General features: G+C 46.8%; 2 protein-coding genes across 2 annotated transcripts; one reads left to right on the top strand and one right to left on the bottom strand.

Moving 5' to 3' along the window:
• Positions 1 to 4,350: 4,350 nt before the first annotated feature.
• On the bottom strand, positions 4,351 to 10,171 carry MRPL12 (mitochondrial ribosomal protein L12). Its single transcript, XM_035104243.3, has 5 exons — positions 10,048 to 10,171; positions 8,656 to 8,842; positions 8,374 to 8,448; positions 6,383 to 6,520; positions 4,351 to 4,749 (listed from the first exon to the last, which is right to left on the bottom strand). The coding sequence occupies exons 1-5, from the start codon at positions 10,098 to 10,100 to the stop codon at positions 4,633 to 4,635; spliced, it is 570 nt and encodes a 189-aa protein (XP_034960134.1). The 5' UTR covers positions 10,101 to 10,171; the 3' UTR covers positions 4,351 to 4,632.
• Positions 10,172 to 10,346: 175 nt separating this feature from the next.
• Positions 10,347 to 15,719, top strand: LOC118079737 (methyltransferase-like 26 B). The gene is made up of 7 exons (XM_088663035.1): positions 10,347 to 10,532; positions 11,806 to 12,083; positions 14,021 to 14,180; positions 14,264 to 14,323; positions 14,939 to 15,006; positions 15,323 to 15,401; positions 15,588 to 15,719. Exons 2-7 carry the CDS (start codon positions 11,890 to 11,892, stop codon positions 15,639 to 15,641), a joined length of 615 nt encoding a protein of 204 aa, XP_088519161.1. The 5' UTR covers positions 10,347 to 10,532; positions 11,806 to 11,889; the 3' UTR covers positions 15,642 to 15,719.
• Positions 15,720 to 15,858: the final 139 nt, after the last annotated feature.

Below are 15,858 nucleotides of genomic sequence, written 5' to 3'. Positions count from 1 at the left end.
TAGGCATCATAGGCATCTTGTCTCTAAACTCCAGGATAGCAAAGAGATCAAACTCCATTGTTAGGCTGAACTGCCATTCTCGGTGAGTCACACTGCCCTAAACAGGAAATGGTTGTCCTTATAATTTGGATCTTAGGGTGAAGGGTGGGAATTGATTGATTGATGGATTAATAATTTATATAACATACCGGTATAATTCTTAACTAGCACCAAAGTGTGCTCTGACAAAATATTACCTACCCTGAGCCAACACCTGAATGATCAAAGCACTGTTGTACCAGCTCCAGCTCTAGCTCAAAGTCTGCTCTCTATCAGTATTCACTTTCTTAACACATCAAAGCGCAAACAGTATGATCCTCCTATCCTCGAGCTACGTTCTTTCTGGCCAGCGATAAGATGGTTCCTAATTTCCCTTGCACTGACAGAGACTGAAGATACAACAGTCTAGTGCAGGGGTCCCCAGACTTACCGGCGTTTGGGCCGGTTCCCACCGCGCAGATCGCGCGGCGGGCCGGAGGGCGGGGGAGTGCGCGCCCGTGCGCATGCGCACGGGCGCTTACTGGCACGGCGGCGCGCTTCCAGGGTGGGAAAAGCGCTGAAAATCCGTTGTGCGCATGTGCGTGGGCCTCCCCCAACCCGGAAGTGCACCAGAAATGACTTCTTCCGGGTCGGGAGAGGCCCATACGCATGCGCACAAAGGATTTTCGGCGCTTTTTTCCCAACCCGGAAGAGCGCTGCCGCGCTGCGCGCCGTAAGAGTGGGCGGCGGGGGTTGTCGCGGGCCGGATTGGCAGGCTAATTGGGCCGCATCCGGCCCCCGGGCCGTAGTCTGGGGACCCCTGGTCTAGTGAAACCAAGCAGAATTGTAGGCATTGTGGGGGCCCACAGTTGTCAGAGTGAGACCATTAGCCCTTGTATTACGTATGTGATCTGATAGGGCACCACACTATTGTCCTAAGAGTCTGCTCGTTTCTCATCTTCTTAGCTAGGAGTGTGATAGCTGGGATCCAGGCCCGTTCATGTGCTAATCCCATGCTGGTCTAGGGAGCAATGGCTTTACCTAGAACAGGAGTGGCTAATGTAGTGCTCTCATGGCCAAGGATGGTGGTTGTTGTAGTCCAACTTTGGATACCCCTGACCTAGATTTCTGGGTTCATGTTGAGATGAGTAGGAGAAAGGCATGCAGTGGGCCAGGCCTCTGGGAAACAAGGAGTCACGGGTCCAGTTACAGAGCTCTTTGGATCAGATCCTCCCGCTTTTCTTCCAGCCCTGTGGTCACTGGCTTTGCCTGAGATGAGGATCGAAATTTTTCTCATTGCTTTAGTTTCCCTGAGCTACTATACAGCTCGTTGACCTTCCTTTTGAAAGCTCCCTGGCAGCCTTTATTTGCCCACACTCTGTCCCCATCCACTTACCCTTACCCCTTGCAATAAACTTCTCTTCTCCCAATGCACCTTGAAACCAACAGAAACATATTGTGTATTGTGATCTGAGTATTATCAGCTATTCTACCCTAGCTAAACCCTTCTCTTTGGGAGCCTGTGGCCTAACATTCCATATTTTGCTATGTACTGGGCCGTGGATTCAGATGGCTCTGGCAACCAGAATGGCACTCCCACTTTCCTCGTCTAAATGGTAGCCTGAATGTTGCTGATGTTCCTTCATGCTGTTGTTCTAATGCTGGCTGTTTGGGCTGGCAGGGGATTTGAGTTCCTTTGGAGGAAAAACCTTGGGAGAGCTTGTACATTCGAGTACTTCTTGTTGATGGGCCTTGACCTCTTCCAGTGGAAGTGCTCTGGCTACCTCAGTTTTGTCTGTTGCATGTAGAGAGAACATATGAAGAAATGTGCATGCACACGAAAGCTCATACCAGTGACAAACTTAGTTGGTCTCGAAGGTGCTACTGGAAGGATTTTTTTTATTTTGTTTAGAGAACATATGAAACCACCTCACATGAAGTCAGAACATTAGTCCATCCAGTTCAGTACCGTCTTGTTTGGACTGGCAGTGGCTCTCCAGTATTTCTGATATCCCAGAGATTGAAGCTGGGACCTGTATGTGAGAGGGGCAGGAGTGGGGTGTTCTGTGATATTTGTACCATTGCTGCAGGTTGTCGTGCCGACCATGCACAGCTAGTGTAGAAGCAACAGCAGTTGGCAGAGTTGCAAGTGAAACACCCACAGGCTACTGGATCTTGTTTCTGTAACTCTTCTTGTATTCAGGATTGTAAACAGTAGTCTTGCCATAGCAGCCACTGCCACAGTGGCACTACAGCACCTTTAGTAGAAAGGAGAGCCCAAATATGTGCCTGATTACAATTGCACCATGCAGCATCTCAGAGATGTATGAAGCTGAAGGTGATGTAGAAAATTGTGGAAATGTAGTTTTGTGTGTTTCTAGCCCCCAGTGTGAAAAAGCATGGAAATACATGGGCAGGGTCAAATAAACAGAAACAGAAATCAAAGCTGATTGAAAGTTGAAAGTTAGCATCATGCTCTTCTCTGAGCTGGCCAGGGACACCGTTTATTGTTCAACCGTCTCTTCTAAAGCATCCCTTCCCACTCCACTCCCCACAAACTGCTTTAAGAGCACACACCTTGATGGATGTACTAACTAATAGTGTTATTTACTGCACTGGACACAGGAAGCAGGAATTTAGTTTAAAACAAAATGGCATTTAGACACACAGTATGGTTACAAGGGAGGAATTTGGAGTGCTTTAGCCATTTTAATATTTTCTCCCCACTATTAATATACCTGCCAACTTTGGAAGATGCAGCTGCCTCCCTCCACACTCATGGCCTCCTATAAGTGATGTATGTGACAGCAGAAAGTAATCAGCACTTCCTAGTACAAGTATGTTGAATTTATTGCCAGAGGGCATGGCTGTAGCCACAGAGGACTACATCATAGCATAGGTTCTGTGCACAACCGCTGGATGCATAGGACAAAAATATCCTAAACTAGTTCTTCCCTGGGAATATTTGGCATTTTGTAGTGAACTGATTTAATGGAAAATGCCTAATAAAGAGACATTCAGGAAAGAAAGAAAAACCAAACTCCTTGCTTCTTAGCAAAAAGCCTATGCAATTGGCCACTTCCAGGATAGACTGCTTGGAACTAACTAGTTTTTATGAGGCTGAGGAAGGCAAGAAAGCAAAAGTAGTCAAATACGGCATTACTTTCCATACCACCACCCCCACCTGCCAAATATAAGTCAGGAACAAGTCAAGGTGAAAGGAGCAACAATATGGCCTTTGGACTAATAACCCAGCTTGTTTCACTGGGTGTCTCATCTAAAACCAACTGAGATGATCAATTCTGACCACTTCAAAATGGTGTAGCGAAAAGGAACACACTCATTTATGAAGAGAACATGGAATAGGCTGAAAGAGGTTCACTGTGTCCCAGAGGCCCTTCCCTTTGTGCTCCATTCCTTCCAAGAACGGGCTCTTCCGAGCACTGACTCCCCTCATCCCTTGAAACACGAGCTCCTGTTTGGATAGATTTAGCTGCCCAACTTTCATTTGGTGAAGCTACAAGCCAGCGAGGGCCCGACAGTAAGAAAAGCCGAGTTGCCTATAAATCACATCCGATAGGGTTGAGGGAAGGAGTGTAAAACTGATCCACTTGTAACAGAGAACAGCCAGGAGTTCTGGAAGATGGCCAGAGTGATTTTCCCACGAGCTCAGGTTCCTGGTGCAGAAAACAGGTGGAAAGAAACAGGGCAACTAGTATTACTCAGGGTACCAGTACTTATGCATGGTGCGGACCTGCAGAATGCCCAGGATTACCCGGTGCAGAAAAACCTGTCATATAAGTTAATATCCTGAGGAGAAAAGAGATCAGGCTTTTTCACATTCAATCTCTTTCATGGGGAGGAACAGCTCATGACGGAGAAAGCTGCCTGCAATGCAAGGCAGGTCCCTGGGCCGCTACCTTTCTATGTTGAGTGGCTGGTCATCACCATGCTTCATCAACATGCTTCTCCCCAACCTGGGCTACAATTCCCATCACAGTATCAAAGAATTGAAGAGTTGGAAGGGACCCAGAGGGACATCTAGCCTAACCCCCTGCAATGCAGTAATCTCAACTAAAGCACCAGTGACGTATGGCCATCCAATCTCTGCTTAAAAACCTCCAAGGAAGGAGAGTCCACAACCTCCCAGTCAACTGGGAAGGCTGTCCTTGTGGGTCATGTTAGAAATTGCAGCTAAGAGAGTGGCCCTGAATACCACCAAGAGAGCCTAAGATGAGCTGCTAGTGGGCTCTGGTGCAAAAACACAGAAACTAGGGAGCCCTTCCAGGTGAAGAGGGACACTGGTATGCAAGAAAGTCTGCTCACACAACATTTGTTCCAGAGGCATTCGCCCCCGTGTATATTCTTTATAGATTCAGTTCCTTGCAGTGTTGGTACAAACAGCAGACCCCATCGTGCCGAAGACATTCATCCCACACTGGGCCATCTCAGTGGACAACCACATTGCAGAGAAAACAAGGCGGGGCACAGCTTCTTGGAACTGCACAGCACCCCCCACCACCAGTCAGCAGGCAAATAAAAGCTGCAGGTGGATGACAGAGCGCAGGACTTTCCCCTGCTCTGCTTTAGTCCTTTGGCTGCCGATGCCAACCGTTACTCCAGAACGACAGTCCCTCCTGCTGCCTCCAGAGCAGCTTTGATTTTCTCCGCTTCCTCTTTAGGGATGTTTGCTTTGATCTCTTGAGGAAGAGACTCTACCAACTTTTTCGCCTGCAAGAGATAAGAGAGCCGCTCCAGTTAGTCATGGAAAGGGATAACGCTGAACCTAAGGAGAAATTGCTGCCTGCTCCCACTAGTATGGGACCCTCTGTGACTTCGCCCTTATCTCCCACTTGGTGGATCACGCAGCCTAGAAGATGAGCCAAACAGAAGCGTTTCCTAGGCTGAATCTGCAGTATTAATTTTCAGCTGGCAGAGTTCCTGGCAAGAAACAGCAAGCCATTTCTAACCAGAGTCCAAATGCTTAGAAGAATCCTCTTTGGAGCATCGTGATTCGCAAGGGACCTTGCCACACTAGCTGGTACTATCTCAAAGGATGCCAATTCACTTCCACTAACTCTGCACTAGCTCCTCACTTTCCTTATGTGAACGTTCCTTTGGTATGACCGAGGGCTCACCCACTCTTCACCTGACCTGTATTGTGTACTGATTAATTTCCCCGATTACTGTATACTGATTAAAGGTCCCAGGGCCTTTCTCATTGTTCTGCGACTGTGCCTTGTGAAAATTTGATCTTTCCCACTGAATCAGATCTTTTTTGATGCACAGAAAATCCAAAGAGAGATTTTTCTTAATGGAGCCTCAATTCAGCAGGTAGGATCAGATTTTCGGAAGGCACAGCCACAGAAAAAGAAAAGCTCCTGTACCCAGGGGAATAAATTGGTACACAATACAATCAAAGTACAGGTCAAGCGAAATGTGCATTTGCCCTAAGTACTGACTGCAGACCTCATATGTGGATATACCAGACAAGAGGCAGAGAGCAAGGTGGTACTTGCACCACCATTAAATGCACAAAAGTAGCCCAAGTAGATGGGACTACAGTGGTGCCTCACTAGACGAATGCCCTGTTAGACGGAATTTTTCGCTATACGAATAGGTTTTGCGATCGGAGGTTGCCTCGCAATACGACGTGGTTTTCTATGGCCGCCGCTTCGTCTTGCGAAGCGTGGCCATAAAAACCTCCGATCACAAAACCTATTTGCAAAAGGCATTTGTCCCCTTTGTGTTCTGCTGGTCTCTGCCGGTTGCCACGAGCAGTGAGGGGCAACCGGCAGAGACCAGCGGAACACTAGCACGGGAAGAAGGGGGGAGGAGAAGCGGAGGAACGGATCCGTTCCTTCCTCCGCTTTCCCCCCCGCCGCCTGTCCAATCCCCGCTGTGTGACAGGCGGGGTGGGGGGAAAGCAGGCGAAGCGGCGGCGGGGAGAAGCGCCCCCCCGCTTCGCCGCACACAGCCAGCATGGGACGCAGCTTTGGAGATGTCCGAAGCTGCGTCCCATGCCGGGGAAGGCAGGCAAGGCGGCAGCGGCGGGGAGAAGAGTTTCTCCCGGCCGCCGCCTCGCCGTGCACAGCCGGCATTGGACAGGGCTTCGGAGACCTTCTCCGAAGCCCCGTCCCATGCCACCGCCAGTGCCCCGAAGCCCATAGGAACGCATTGATTGTTTCAATGCATTCCTATGGGAAACCGGGACTTGCTAGACGAACTTTTCGAAGGACAAATTGAGTCCTGGAACGGATTAAATTCGTCTAGCGAGGCACCACTGTACTTGATAATTAAGTTCTGTATGGCACCAAGTAAAAGGAAACTTGCCTCCCGTCAGCCTTGAGCACCATCTGCTTACCTGGACAAGGTTTAAGCCTTGCATACAGTTCTTCACTTCCTTGATAAGTTTCACCTTCTCTGCAGCATTCAATTCAGTCAACTTGACTGTAAAATTTATCTTCTCCGGCTTCTTAGGGACAAAATCCTCTTCATCTTCCTAGCAAAAAAGATAAAAACCCACTCACAATTGGTAACAGGAGCCTGACCCTCAAATCCCTAAAGCTTCATTAGCCAATGGTAGTACCAAATGGAAGTACGAAAGTTGTTCTACCAAATGGTAGTACCAAAGTTGTTAGGTCTTCCCTCTGTATCTAGCCAGATACAGACGGAAGACCTAACAAGACTTGCACCAGGTACTCCTTCATTATTTTCCCTGAATTCTTGTGTTGGGTTGCAAGGCCATTGCTGAATCTTTATTTAACCATAATGTATATACTACTTGACTGCAACAAAACCTTTATGTGGTTTACAAGAATCAATAAAAAGTTAGAAGCAAGTAGTTAAAACATTTAAGAGTTGATCAAAATCAACAGTAAACTAGAAAGAAGATTTAAGTACCTGACCATCTATGCTAGTTCTCCTTTAATTATGAAGGAATAGAGACAGTAGGTCAGCCTAAAAGCCTTGCCTTAATTAAACACCAGCTTTTTATTATTGGAAGTGGCGCAATGAGCATATCTAATCAGTTACTGGAATAGCAGGTGAATTGTTATTGACTTTAAAGGCCCAGTATATGGACCAGAAACTTCTGATTGTCCACAATGGGAAATAGGTGGCAGCCCAAATGGACATTTCATCTTGACCATTTGTGGAGCCTGGAAACAGACTTTAAAAAAAAGATTATAATTTGGGCATGCATTATATTTAGAGGCTTGATATAATTCTTAGTAAAGTGGCCCTGCCACTTATGCTCACTTTACTTATACAGTACTGTTGCAACCTTATGCTGGTAGTGAAGTAAGTAAGTAAATAGCAGAGGGAACCTGCCATTTTCCCCCCTCTCCATTTATTTATTCTCCACCCACCTAGGTTTTTCTTGCTTACCTGGGTTTGGGAAGGTCATAGGAGGGTCTGGGATGCTCCCAGAGCCCTCACATCCCCTTTCTAGAAGCTAGGGTTCCCGGGGTTCCTGACTTTGCATGATTTTGCCTTTACACATAGATCCCCGGAACTGAACCTCACATAAGTGGCAAGCCCACTGCACTGGTGTTAGTGCTATTTACTCTTTAGATAGGTTAATGGCTTTGTGTGGCTTTTATATACAGTAAATGGTTTTTTGGTCCTGAATATCTTATTTATTAACAGTTCATAAGACAGGGTATATAAATAAATAAATGTGGCAAGATGATTGTGATACAGTCATACCTCGGTTTAAGTCCGCTGCGGTTTGAGTACTTTCGGTTTGAGTACTCCGCGGACCCGGAAGTGTTTACTTCCGGGTTCCACGGTGCACGCATGCACAGAAGCGATCTGCACGGCGCACGCATGCGCAGAAATGCTCTATCGGTGCTTCGCGCACGCATGCTATCGCCGCTCTGTTTAAGTACTTTTCGGGGAGCGAATGGCTCCCCGGAACCAATTGTGTACTTAAACCGAGGTACCACTGTACCAAGCACAACCACAAAATAAGCCCCTATTAGCAGAGAACTTTTCTCACCCCTGCATACCCATCTCCAGTTGCTGAGTTTGTTATACACCAGTAGCATCCAGGAAAATGTCATTTGACGAGTTAGCAACACTGAAACAACCTTTTCCACGACACTGCAGCAGAACTGCTTCTCTTTCTACTTCAAAAGCCACTGTTAAATGCAGGGCAACAACAGGCTGGCTGCATGCTTAGTCCAACAGCCTCAAGCATGCCTGTTAAGTAATATTTTGGTGCCTTCACACACAACTCTCTCAACAGAATGCTCATTTGTAGGGCTGCTGAAGTTTTCCATTCAGACATTTGCCCAGCTACAGCTGCTACTCAGCCCAAATAAGCAACAAGTAAAAATGACAATCCCTTACTGGAGTTGCTGCTTGTGCTGGTGGCATCATCCCAGCCATTGGCATGAGTCCCATATCTTGGATCTTGAGGGTTTTCTGAAGAAAAAGACAGAGTAAGCAGTGTTAGAGAAATATTAATTCTTCTTCTATATCGTATGCATCACAGAAACTGGGGAAGGAATTCCAAAGCACCCCATCCCACTGTTACAGAAAAAGAGAAAGATACGACCAAGAATTAGCTGTCTGCCGCCCCATCTTTCCCTAGTACAGCAATCACCCTGCTTCCCATGCAAACACTGGCACCTTCAGCAGTTCATTGAGGTCAGAAATCTCCAGTAGGGTGAGGCTTGCAATGTCTTGAACTAGCTGCTGAATCTTGGGTGAGTACTCCTTGGGAACATTATCAAGAGGCGGAGTTGCCAAGGCTTCACTTCGCTGTGAGCTGGTAGTCTTCAGCATCCTAACAGCACATGCTCGTGGCTGATGCTGCCTGTAGAAAAATCAACAAAGAGTTTGTCAGCACTTCATGGTTCACAACATAAAGACCTGTGCAAGCAGCAAATGAACAAAATAATGAGAACAGATGTGCTTCAGGAGAAACAGCAAGGCCACCCGAGTGAGAAGAAAAGGTGATATAAACATGGATTGGTGTAGGAGGTGCTGTGGAAAAGAGGGAGAAGCAACACCTCTCAGCAGTGACAAAATTGTAATTTAAAAAACAAATTTAAGGAGATGTCCATATTACTAAAAGGCATTTTTAAAAGCTTGAAGTGTTTTCCGATGTGAAGTATAGAGAAATTTGTTTCCGCAGTGTGAGATCCACAGTGGGATAACTCAGAGCAGATGGTTGTCAACAAAGCAGGTGAAGTAAAGTGCAGGGATGGACTGACTTCAATCTTGCATGGTCTACTCTAATTTTCAAAAAGTCCTCCGCTCCACAATGCAAGAATATATATTTATATATATTCATATCTTAATAGGGCTTAAGTAATCTCAAATGTGCCTTCTTACTTATAAACACAAAAATTTACCTTGGAACAGATCAAGAGCCAGCTAATCTACCATTTTTTTGTCAAAAATAGTCCAGACAGTTCACAGCTTCTGTCTTCCAGTTCTACACGGACTATTTCTCAAGCTTGCTGTTTGTGACTGGAAACTGGATATTGAGAACAAAGGGGGTGGGGCACCTGCAGAGATAGCACTAGGTTGTCCAGCAGAAACTGGCCAGTGGTTGATCTTCTCTTGGTGTTGCAAGGGGTTGGACTAGATGGCCCTTGGGAATCCCTTCCTTCGTTCAGTTTTAAGCTCCTACCCACTCCTAGCCTATTGACTAAAAGCAGGAGCCAGGAAGCAGGAAATTTCTGGTTTTAAGTCTCGCCTCAGCCATAAAAACCAGCAGGTCGGCCTTTGGCAAACTTGCCACCACAAGCTTCGCCCCCTCGATGGTGATTTGGGGTTAGCGAGGGCGGCCCACCTTTCAGAGCTGTGGCGGGCACCACCAAACTGGAAGAACCTGAAGCAGCTTTGAACATTTCACGGCGGAGTAAGCGTGCGCGGGCGCCTGCCCTCATCCCTCACGAGGGAAAGGCGGGATTCCGCTGGGAGTTTGGCACGTGAACTAGCCTAACCTCGACCTCTTACGGGCCCCTCCGCGCCCCCAAGAACCGTCCGGCCCACCTCCCGCCTCTTGCATACCGCAGCAGCAGGCGGATAACGGTACCGAGCCGGCCCGCGGGCAACATGGCCATGGCGGCAGCTCCAGGAGGCGGGCAAGACGGAGACACACCGGCGCTCTCCTCTGTCTCCGGCGTGCGAGCGGCAGAGGACGCCGAGGGAACGCTCTGCCCGCTCCTTCTCTCTGATCCAGCGGGGTGCACCTATCGCGGCCAAGTTTGAGCGACGGCGCTCTAGGCGGCCCGCCGTCCATCTCTGTGGTTGACGGAGGTGACGTTCGGGCCGCTTCCTACCCTTACACAGTGCCGCGCTAGGGATGAAGACTCTATGGCAGGCGTTGCTGCGCTCGGCGGCGGCGGCACATGCGTTTGTTAGCAACGGCGGAAGTCGCGCGGGATTTGGGAGCGTGTTTTCTTTGCGCGGGAAGAGGAAGGCGCGTTTGGAGCCTGCGGAATGGAGGCGGTGTAAAATGGTGTTCCCGGAACGTGCCACTGAGCTCTTCAGAGGTGGTGGTTTGATGCGTTTAGCAAGGAGACCGGTGGGATTCAAAAGCTGGGAAGGCATAATTTGATATTGCCAAGTGCACATACTAACAGTACGGCGCTGGGGGTGGGGGTGGCAATTAAAATTCGGCCTAGCAAATCACAGGGTATGTTTACAAAGCTGATAATTAAGCTAAGCCTGCAGCCCTAAAACACTTGGGAGCAAGCCCTATTGGATTCAATGGGACTGAGTAAACCATAGTTTCCAAAAGGCTTTTGGTGATGTACAGAATTAGTCCTGACCCTTATACAGTACTGTAATTTTTTGTAATTTGATATATACCAGCGTGCTGGATACGTACAGAACACAAAGATGTGCAATCTAACTTGGCTTGGATCCAGAATTAGCTTTGTAGTGTTTCACCCAGTCTGCCTTCTTGAAACAAAGGGCTTTTTGTGTGGGAGAGATGGAGAGACAAGGATTTGCATTAGTTTGATTTTAGCCAATGCTGATAAGAACTGAAAGTTTTTAGAAACGGACTTGCCCATCAGACACCACAAATGAAGAACTTGGTGGGGAAAGCTCCCAAAGAATGCTGCGTACCAGAAGCCCCACAGCAGAGCTCATCCTGCCCCCTGAAGGGTTTATAAGTACAGTATTATCAACAAGGCGCCTTTTGTACTGTTTTTCAATGCCTGCTAAAACCTTTTTCTTTATGTGATCCTTCACAATAAAATGAAGTTGTACTTTTTATTTTCAGCAGTTCCATTTCTTGACCTCTTATACAGTGAGTGATGGTCACAAGTCTCAGCACTGTTGATTTAGAACACATTCCTGATTCAGGAGTATTGCAGCCAGCCTCGTACTGATAGCTGGCATTGATCTTAATAGCCTATGAAACAAACTCCTAGACAAAAGTGATATTGTATAGTAATGCTATTAAAGTTAGGTATTACTGTATTGCATTTGCATATAAATAAAATCTAACAAAAACCCAACAGAAACAATATTCCAAAGGCAACATGTTTCTGAATAAAAACAACAGGATTATGTGACCCCTTAAAAGCCAACCATCTTATTGCAGCATGATGAGTATTTGATCAGCCTACTTTGTAGAATAGATCATCAGGTGTATGAAGCAGACACACAGCTTAGAGGTCTGTACAAAACATCCCAGTGAAAACATTGTGTTGAATCTTGCAGCAGGATTGTCTGAGCTGCAGGCGGAAGGGCAACACGTGCCTTTCCTGCTGTAGCAAAGTGCATCTCGGTGTAATCTCCTTTGCTTTAATATAGCTTAGGGCATCATTGTAGGGCTGGAGATAACAGAAAGAAAACACAAATCCCAGGAGAAGAGAACAGAGCCTATCTCCAGAAAAGATGCTAGTTTCACCGATGGCTGAGAGAAACAAGGAAACCATCCTCGAGGTGCTGGCTGACTATGTGGATGACACAAGCTCAGCTTTTGGGCTTGAACTGGGATCTGGCACAGGACAGCATGTGGTGCACTTTGCCCAGGCCTTACCCACGGTCATCTGGCAACCCTCAGAGATCAGCCCAGCTTCTCAACAGAGGTACACTAGGGCCTGTGGTGACACCAAGGGATGGGTGTTGTAGTAGTGTGTGGACCATGCTTTCCCTTGGCCCCAGCAGAATGTTGGCACAAAATATGCACTAAAAAGAACTGGCTCTTTTAGTCCTTGTTTATAGTCAGCCAAAAGGGACTGTCAAAAAGCATACAGCAGCTTGTGTTCAGTAGCTTGGAAATGCCTTTCCGAGAAATAGCTAGACTGTTCTGTATTGGACAGATTCTAGCTATGCAAATATTCTTGTTACAGGTAGGTAGCCGTGTTGGTCTGATGTAGTCGAAATAAAATAAAAAAATTCTTTCCAGCAGCACCTTAGAGACCAACTAAGTTTGTCATAGGTATGAGCTTTCGTGGTCTCTAAGGTGCTGCTGGAAGGAATTTTTTTATTTTGTTTCATATATTCTTGGTAAGCAAGAAAGGCTTGCAGCTGAAGCAGTAACAGCATGTTTACATTTCAGCAGAATAGTGAGAACTCATTGGTGGGACCCCCTCTCAGAGGTGCACTAGAGAATAATCTGGCAATAAAAACAATTTTAAAATTGTTGGCTTTAATACTGCACCTGGTGTTGCTTTGACTGCTTAGCTTGGGTCTGTGGATTGTGGGTAGATTAAAATTACGTATAAGACTACTTTTTAACCCAGGAAAATCTTCTCAAAAGTCGGGGGTCGTCTTATACGCCGGGTCATATTTCTTATACGGCAAGTATATCCCAAACTCTATATTTTAACTGGAAAAGTTGAGGGTCGTCTTATATACGGTATCATGGTCAATGTGCACTAGATTACAGTGAGAAATGAGGATTTTTTTTTGGGGGGGGGAATTATGGTATGACAAACATGAACAAACGGTTGGCGAGCGTCCAAGGGGTTTTCCAGATGTTCCTTCATTATATTTTATTTTGTTGTTAGCTATTCCTGCAACTTGGGGGGACCCAGGTGGCACTGTGGGTTAAACCACTGAGCCTAGGGCTTGCTGATCAGAAGGTTGGTGGTTCAAATCCCTGTGACGGGGTGAGCGCTCCCGTTACTCGGTCCCAGCTCCTGCCAACCTAGCAGTTCGAAAGCACGTCAAAGTGCAAGTAGATAAATCGGGACCGCTACAGCGGGAAGGTGAACGCTGTTTCCGTGCGCTGCTCTGGTTCACCAGAAGCGGCTTAGTCATGCTGGCCACATGACCTGGAAGCTGTACGCCTGCTCCCTCGGCCAATAATGCGAGATGAGCACCGCAACCCCAGAGTCGGTCACGACTGGACCTAATGGTCAGGGGTCCCTTTACCTTTACCTTTATTCCTGCAACTTACAATTTGCAAAACATGGAGAAGGGTGAGGATAAAATTGTAACAGCATTTCGTAGGTGGCATCTTGGCCTGTGTAAAAATCATCTGGCACAAACAGCTTAAGTCAACAGATGGAGTAAAGAGCGTGTTGTGTGGGGCATTCATTTTCAAATAATAACCTTTCTAATAGTCATTGCTCACCAAGAGGTGTTGAGAGGGGTGAGGACAGAAACTGAAGGGCATAAAATGGCATGGGAGACTGTTCCAATGTGCTGTATTGCTTGTCGCTGGCATCACATACACATGTAGTTGAGTGCCTGTGTCATTTACACTGACCATAATTCACAGAGCAGTCACATCTGAAATCTTAGCACTGTCACTTGGAAAAATCATAAAAATGTGTCCACCCCTTTAACTTGTAGAATCAATGTTTGATGCATGTATCATAACCCTTTCTCTGGTTCAGAGAAAGAAGTTACATACATTTCCCACTAGCGTCCTACTATATTGCCTGACTGTATTTCAAACCCAGTGTTGCTTTTTTTGTGGTGCCAGGGGGAAGCAAACTGGAGAAAGTAATTCTCCCCATTCTTTTTTATTATGGCTTTACATACAAAAATAAGAATCTTCCATCTTTTCCCACAGCATCTCTGCTTACATCCAAGCCACCAAGGTGACCAATGTCCGAGAACCCCTTGCCATAGATGTAACACAGCCATGGGACCAGTGGGCTGGCTTGAGTCAAGGCTGTTGTGACTTCATCATTATTATTAACCTGCTGCACATGACTGATCAAGGCCTGGAGGTATGACAAAGCACTTAGGTCAATATTATGGAAACTGGCCTCTGCAAAGGATCTCATTCAACAGATAACCTTTTGTGTTATAGGGAATGTTTAAAGGCATAGGACAACTGCTGAAACCTGGAGGCATTTGCTTGGCCTATGGGGTGAGTATAGGAAAACCATCCATTACAGATTAAGCTCAGTGGGAAGGCAATCACAGGCAAAGTCCGGGCTTGCCAGGATTCCCCAACTGACCTGCAAGGTCATGTTTCATTAAAACCAGGTACGGGTTGGGCTTGCCAGAAGTCTTGATTTGTGCAGCTCAAAGTGCCTGACCACCACTTGTGTTGGGAGCCTTTGAATTGATGTGCAAAACAGGAGCCCCAAGGATCACTCTCCATCCACATCAGCCAACAGGAAGGCCGGGAGCTTCTGCTTATTGCTCTGCTCAGGTGCATAAGAGTTTTGTGCACCCAAGCCCAGCGCTAAGCAGTATCCCCCACTGCCCCTGCATCAACTTGATGGAAAGGGAGAACCTCAAGGTTGGAAAGCGGCTCATATTTTGATCCAGTTCTGCCACAAGACTTCTCTCTCTTCCACAAATGTGCTCATAAGTCTTACAGCACAATGTCTCCTCAGAAGTAAATCCTACTGAATTCAATGGGGCTTGCTCAAGGATCACTGATGTTAGGCTTGTTGCCTTCGTTCTAGACCTTTGGCCTCAGAGCCCCATAGAATGCTGGCCCGGTGTTAATGCTCACTCTGCTTCCACTCCACAGCCCTTTGCTGTTAATGGGATCATCCTCCCAGAGTGCAATGTGCAACTGGATAACATGCTCCAGGCCAGGTATGTTAGAGCTGAAGGAAAGGATTTCACCTCTTGTCTCCCTTGTGGTGACCACCAAAGCCCTAATGAGATCAAGGCAGGATGGGGGGAAGGCTACTTGAAAAGTTCCCCTTGGTTTATTTCCTCACTATTTACATGTTGTGTAATAGCATGGATAATGGACAGGGCAAGATTGTGTTGGGTGATGAAATGAGCTACAGGCAGAGACCGTGTTTAGCCTTTAGCCTACTGTTTCTCCTTCCTTGGGGAAAGGCTCTAAGGATTTCATTATGACGAGGCCATGTTCTACTTTTAACATATGCTTTTAAAATGGCAGAAATCCTGAGTGGGGACTGAGAGATGTGGAGGAACTTCGTCAACTGGCAAACATTAATGCACTTCGGCTCGAGCGCATGGTAAGAGGCTGAGGTCAGCCTACAACATTGTAGGGGACAATGAAATAGAACTGCAGAAACCACAACCACCATTTCCCACTCTTGCTCTTTGTTTCCTGGGAAGGGGGATCCTACCAGCTCTGCAGTTTCTCCCATAGGCTTCCATTTTGCTCATGCAATGACTCAGTGCCGATTTTTCTTCCTCAGCTGGAGATGCCTGAATACACCAAATGTTTGATCTTTCGGCGGAGGGAGTTGTGATCTCTGGCTACGGAAAAGTCAAAGGAGGACTGCCCTATTTATATAGATGGGTGCAGAAATTAAATTAAGAAAAAGAAATGGATGCTTCTGCAACTTCTTTGGGGGAGGGGGGGAATAACGTTTTCAGAATGGCTTTAAGAAATTCTATTCTCTGCCCTGCCCCAGGATGACGAATGCCTCCTGTAACCACTTTTAAGACCTTGCATACACTGGCGGT

The sequence above is a fragment of the Zootoca vivipara genome, chromosome 2, assembly GCF_965207765.1.
Source record: "Zootoca vivipara chromosome 2, rZooViv2.hap1.1, whole genome shotgun sequence".
NCBI classification, from domain to species: domain Eukaryota; kingdom Metazoa; phylum Chordata; class Lepidosauria; order Squamata; family Lacertidae; genus Zootoca; species Zootoca vivipara.
This window is presented reverse-complemented; position numbering and strand designations above follow the sequence as displayed.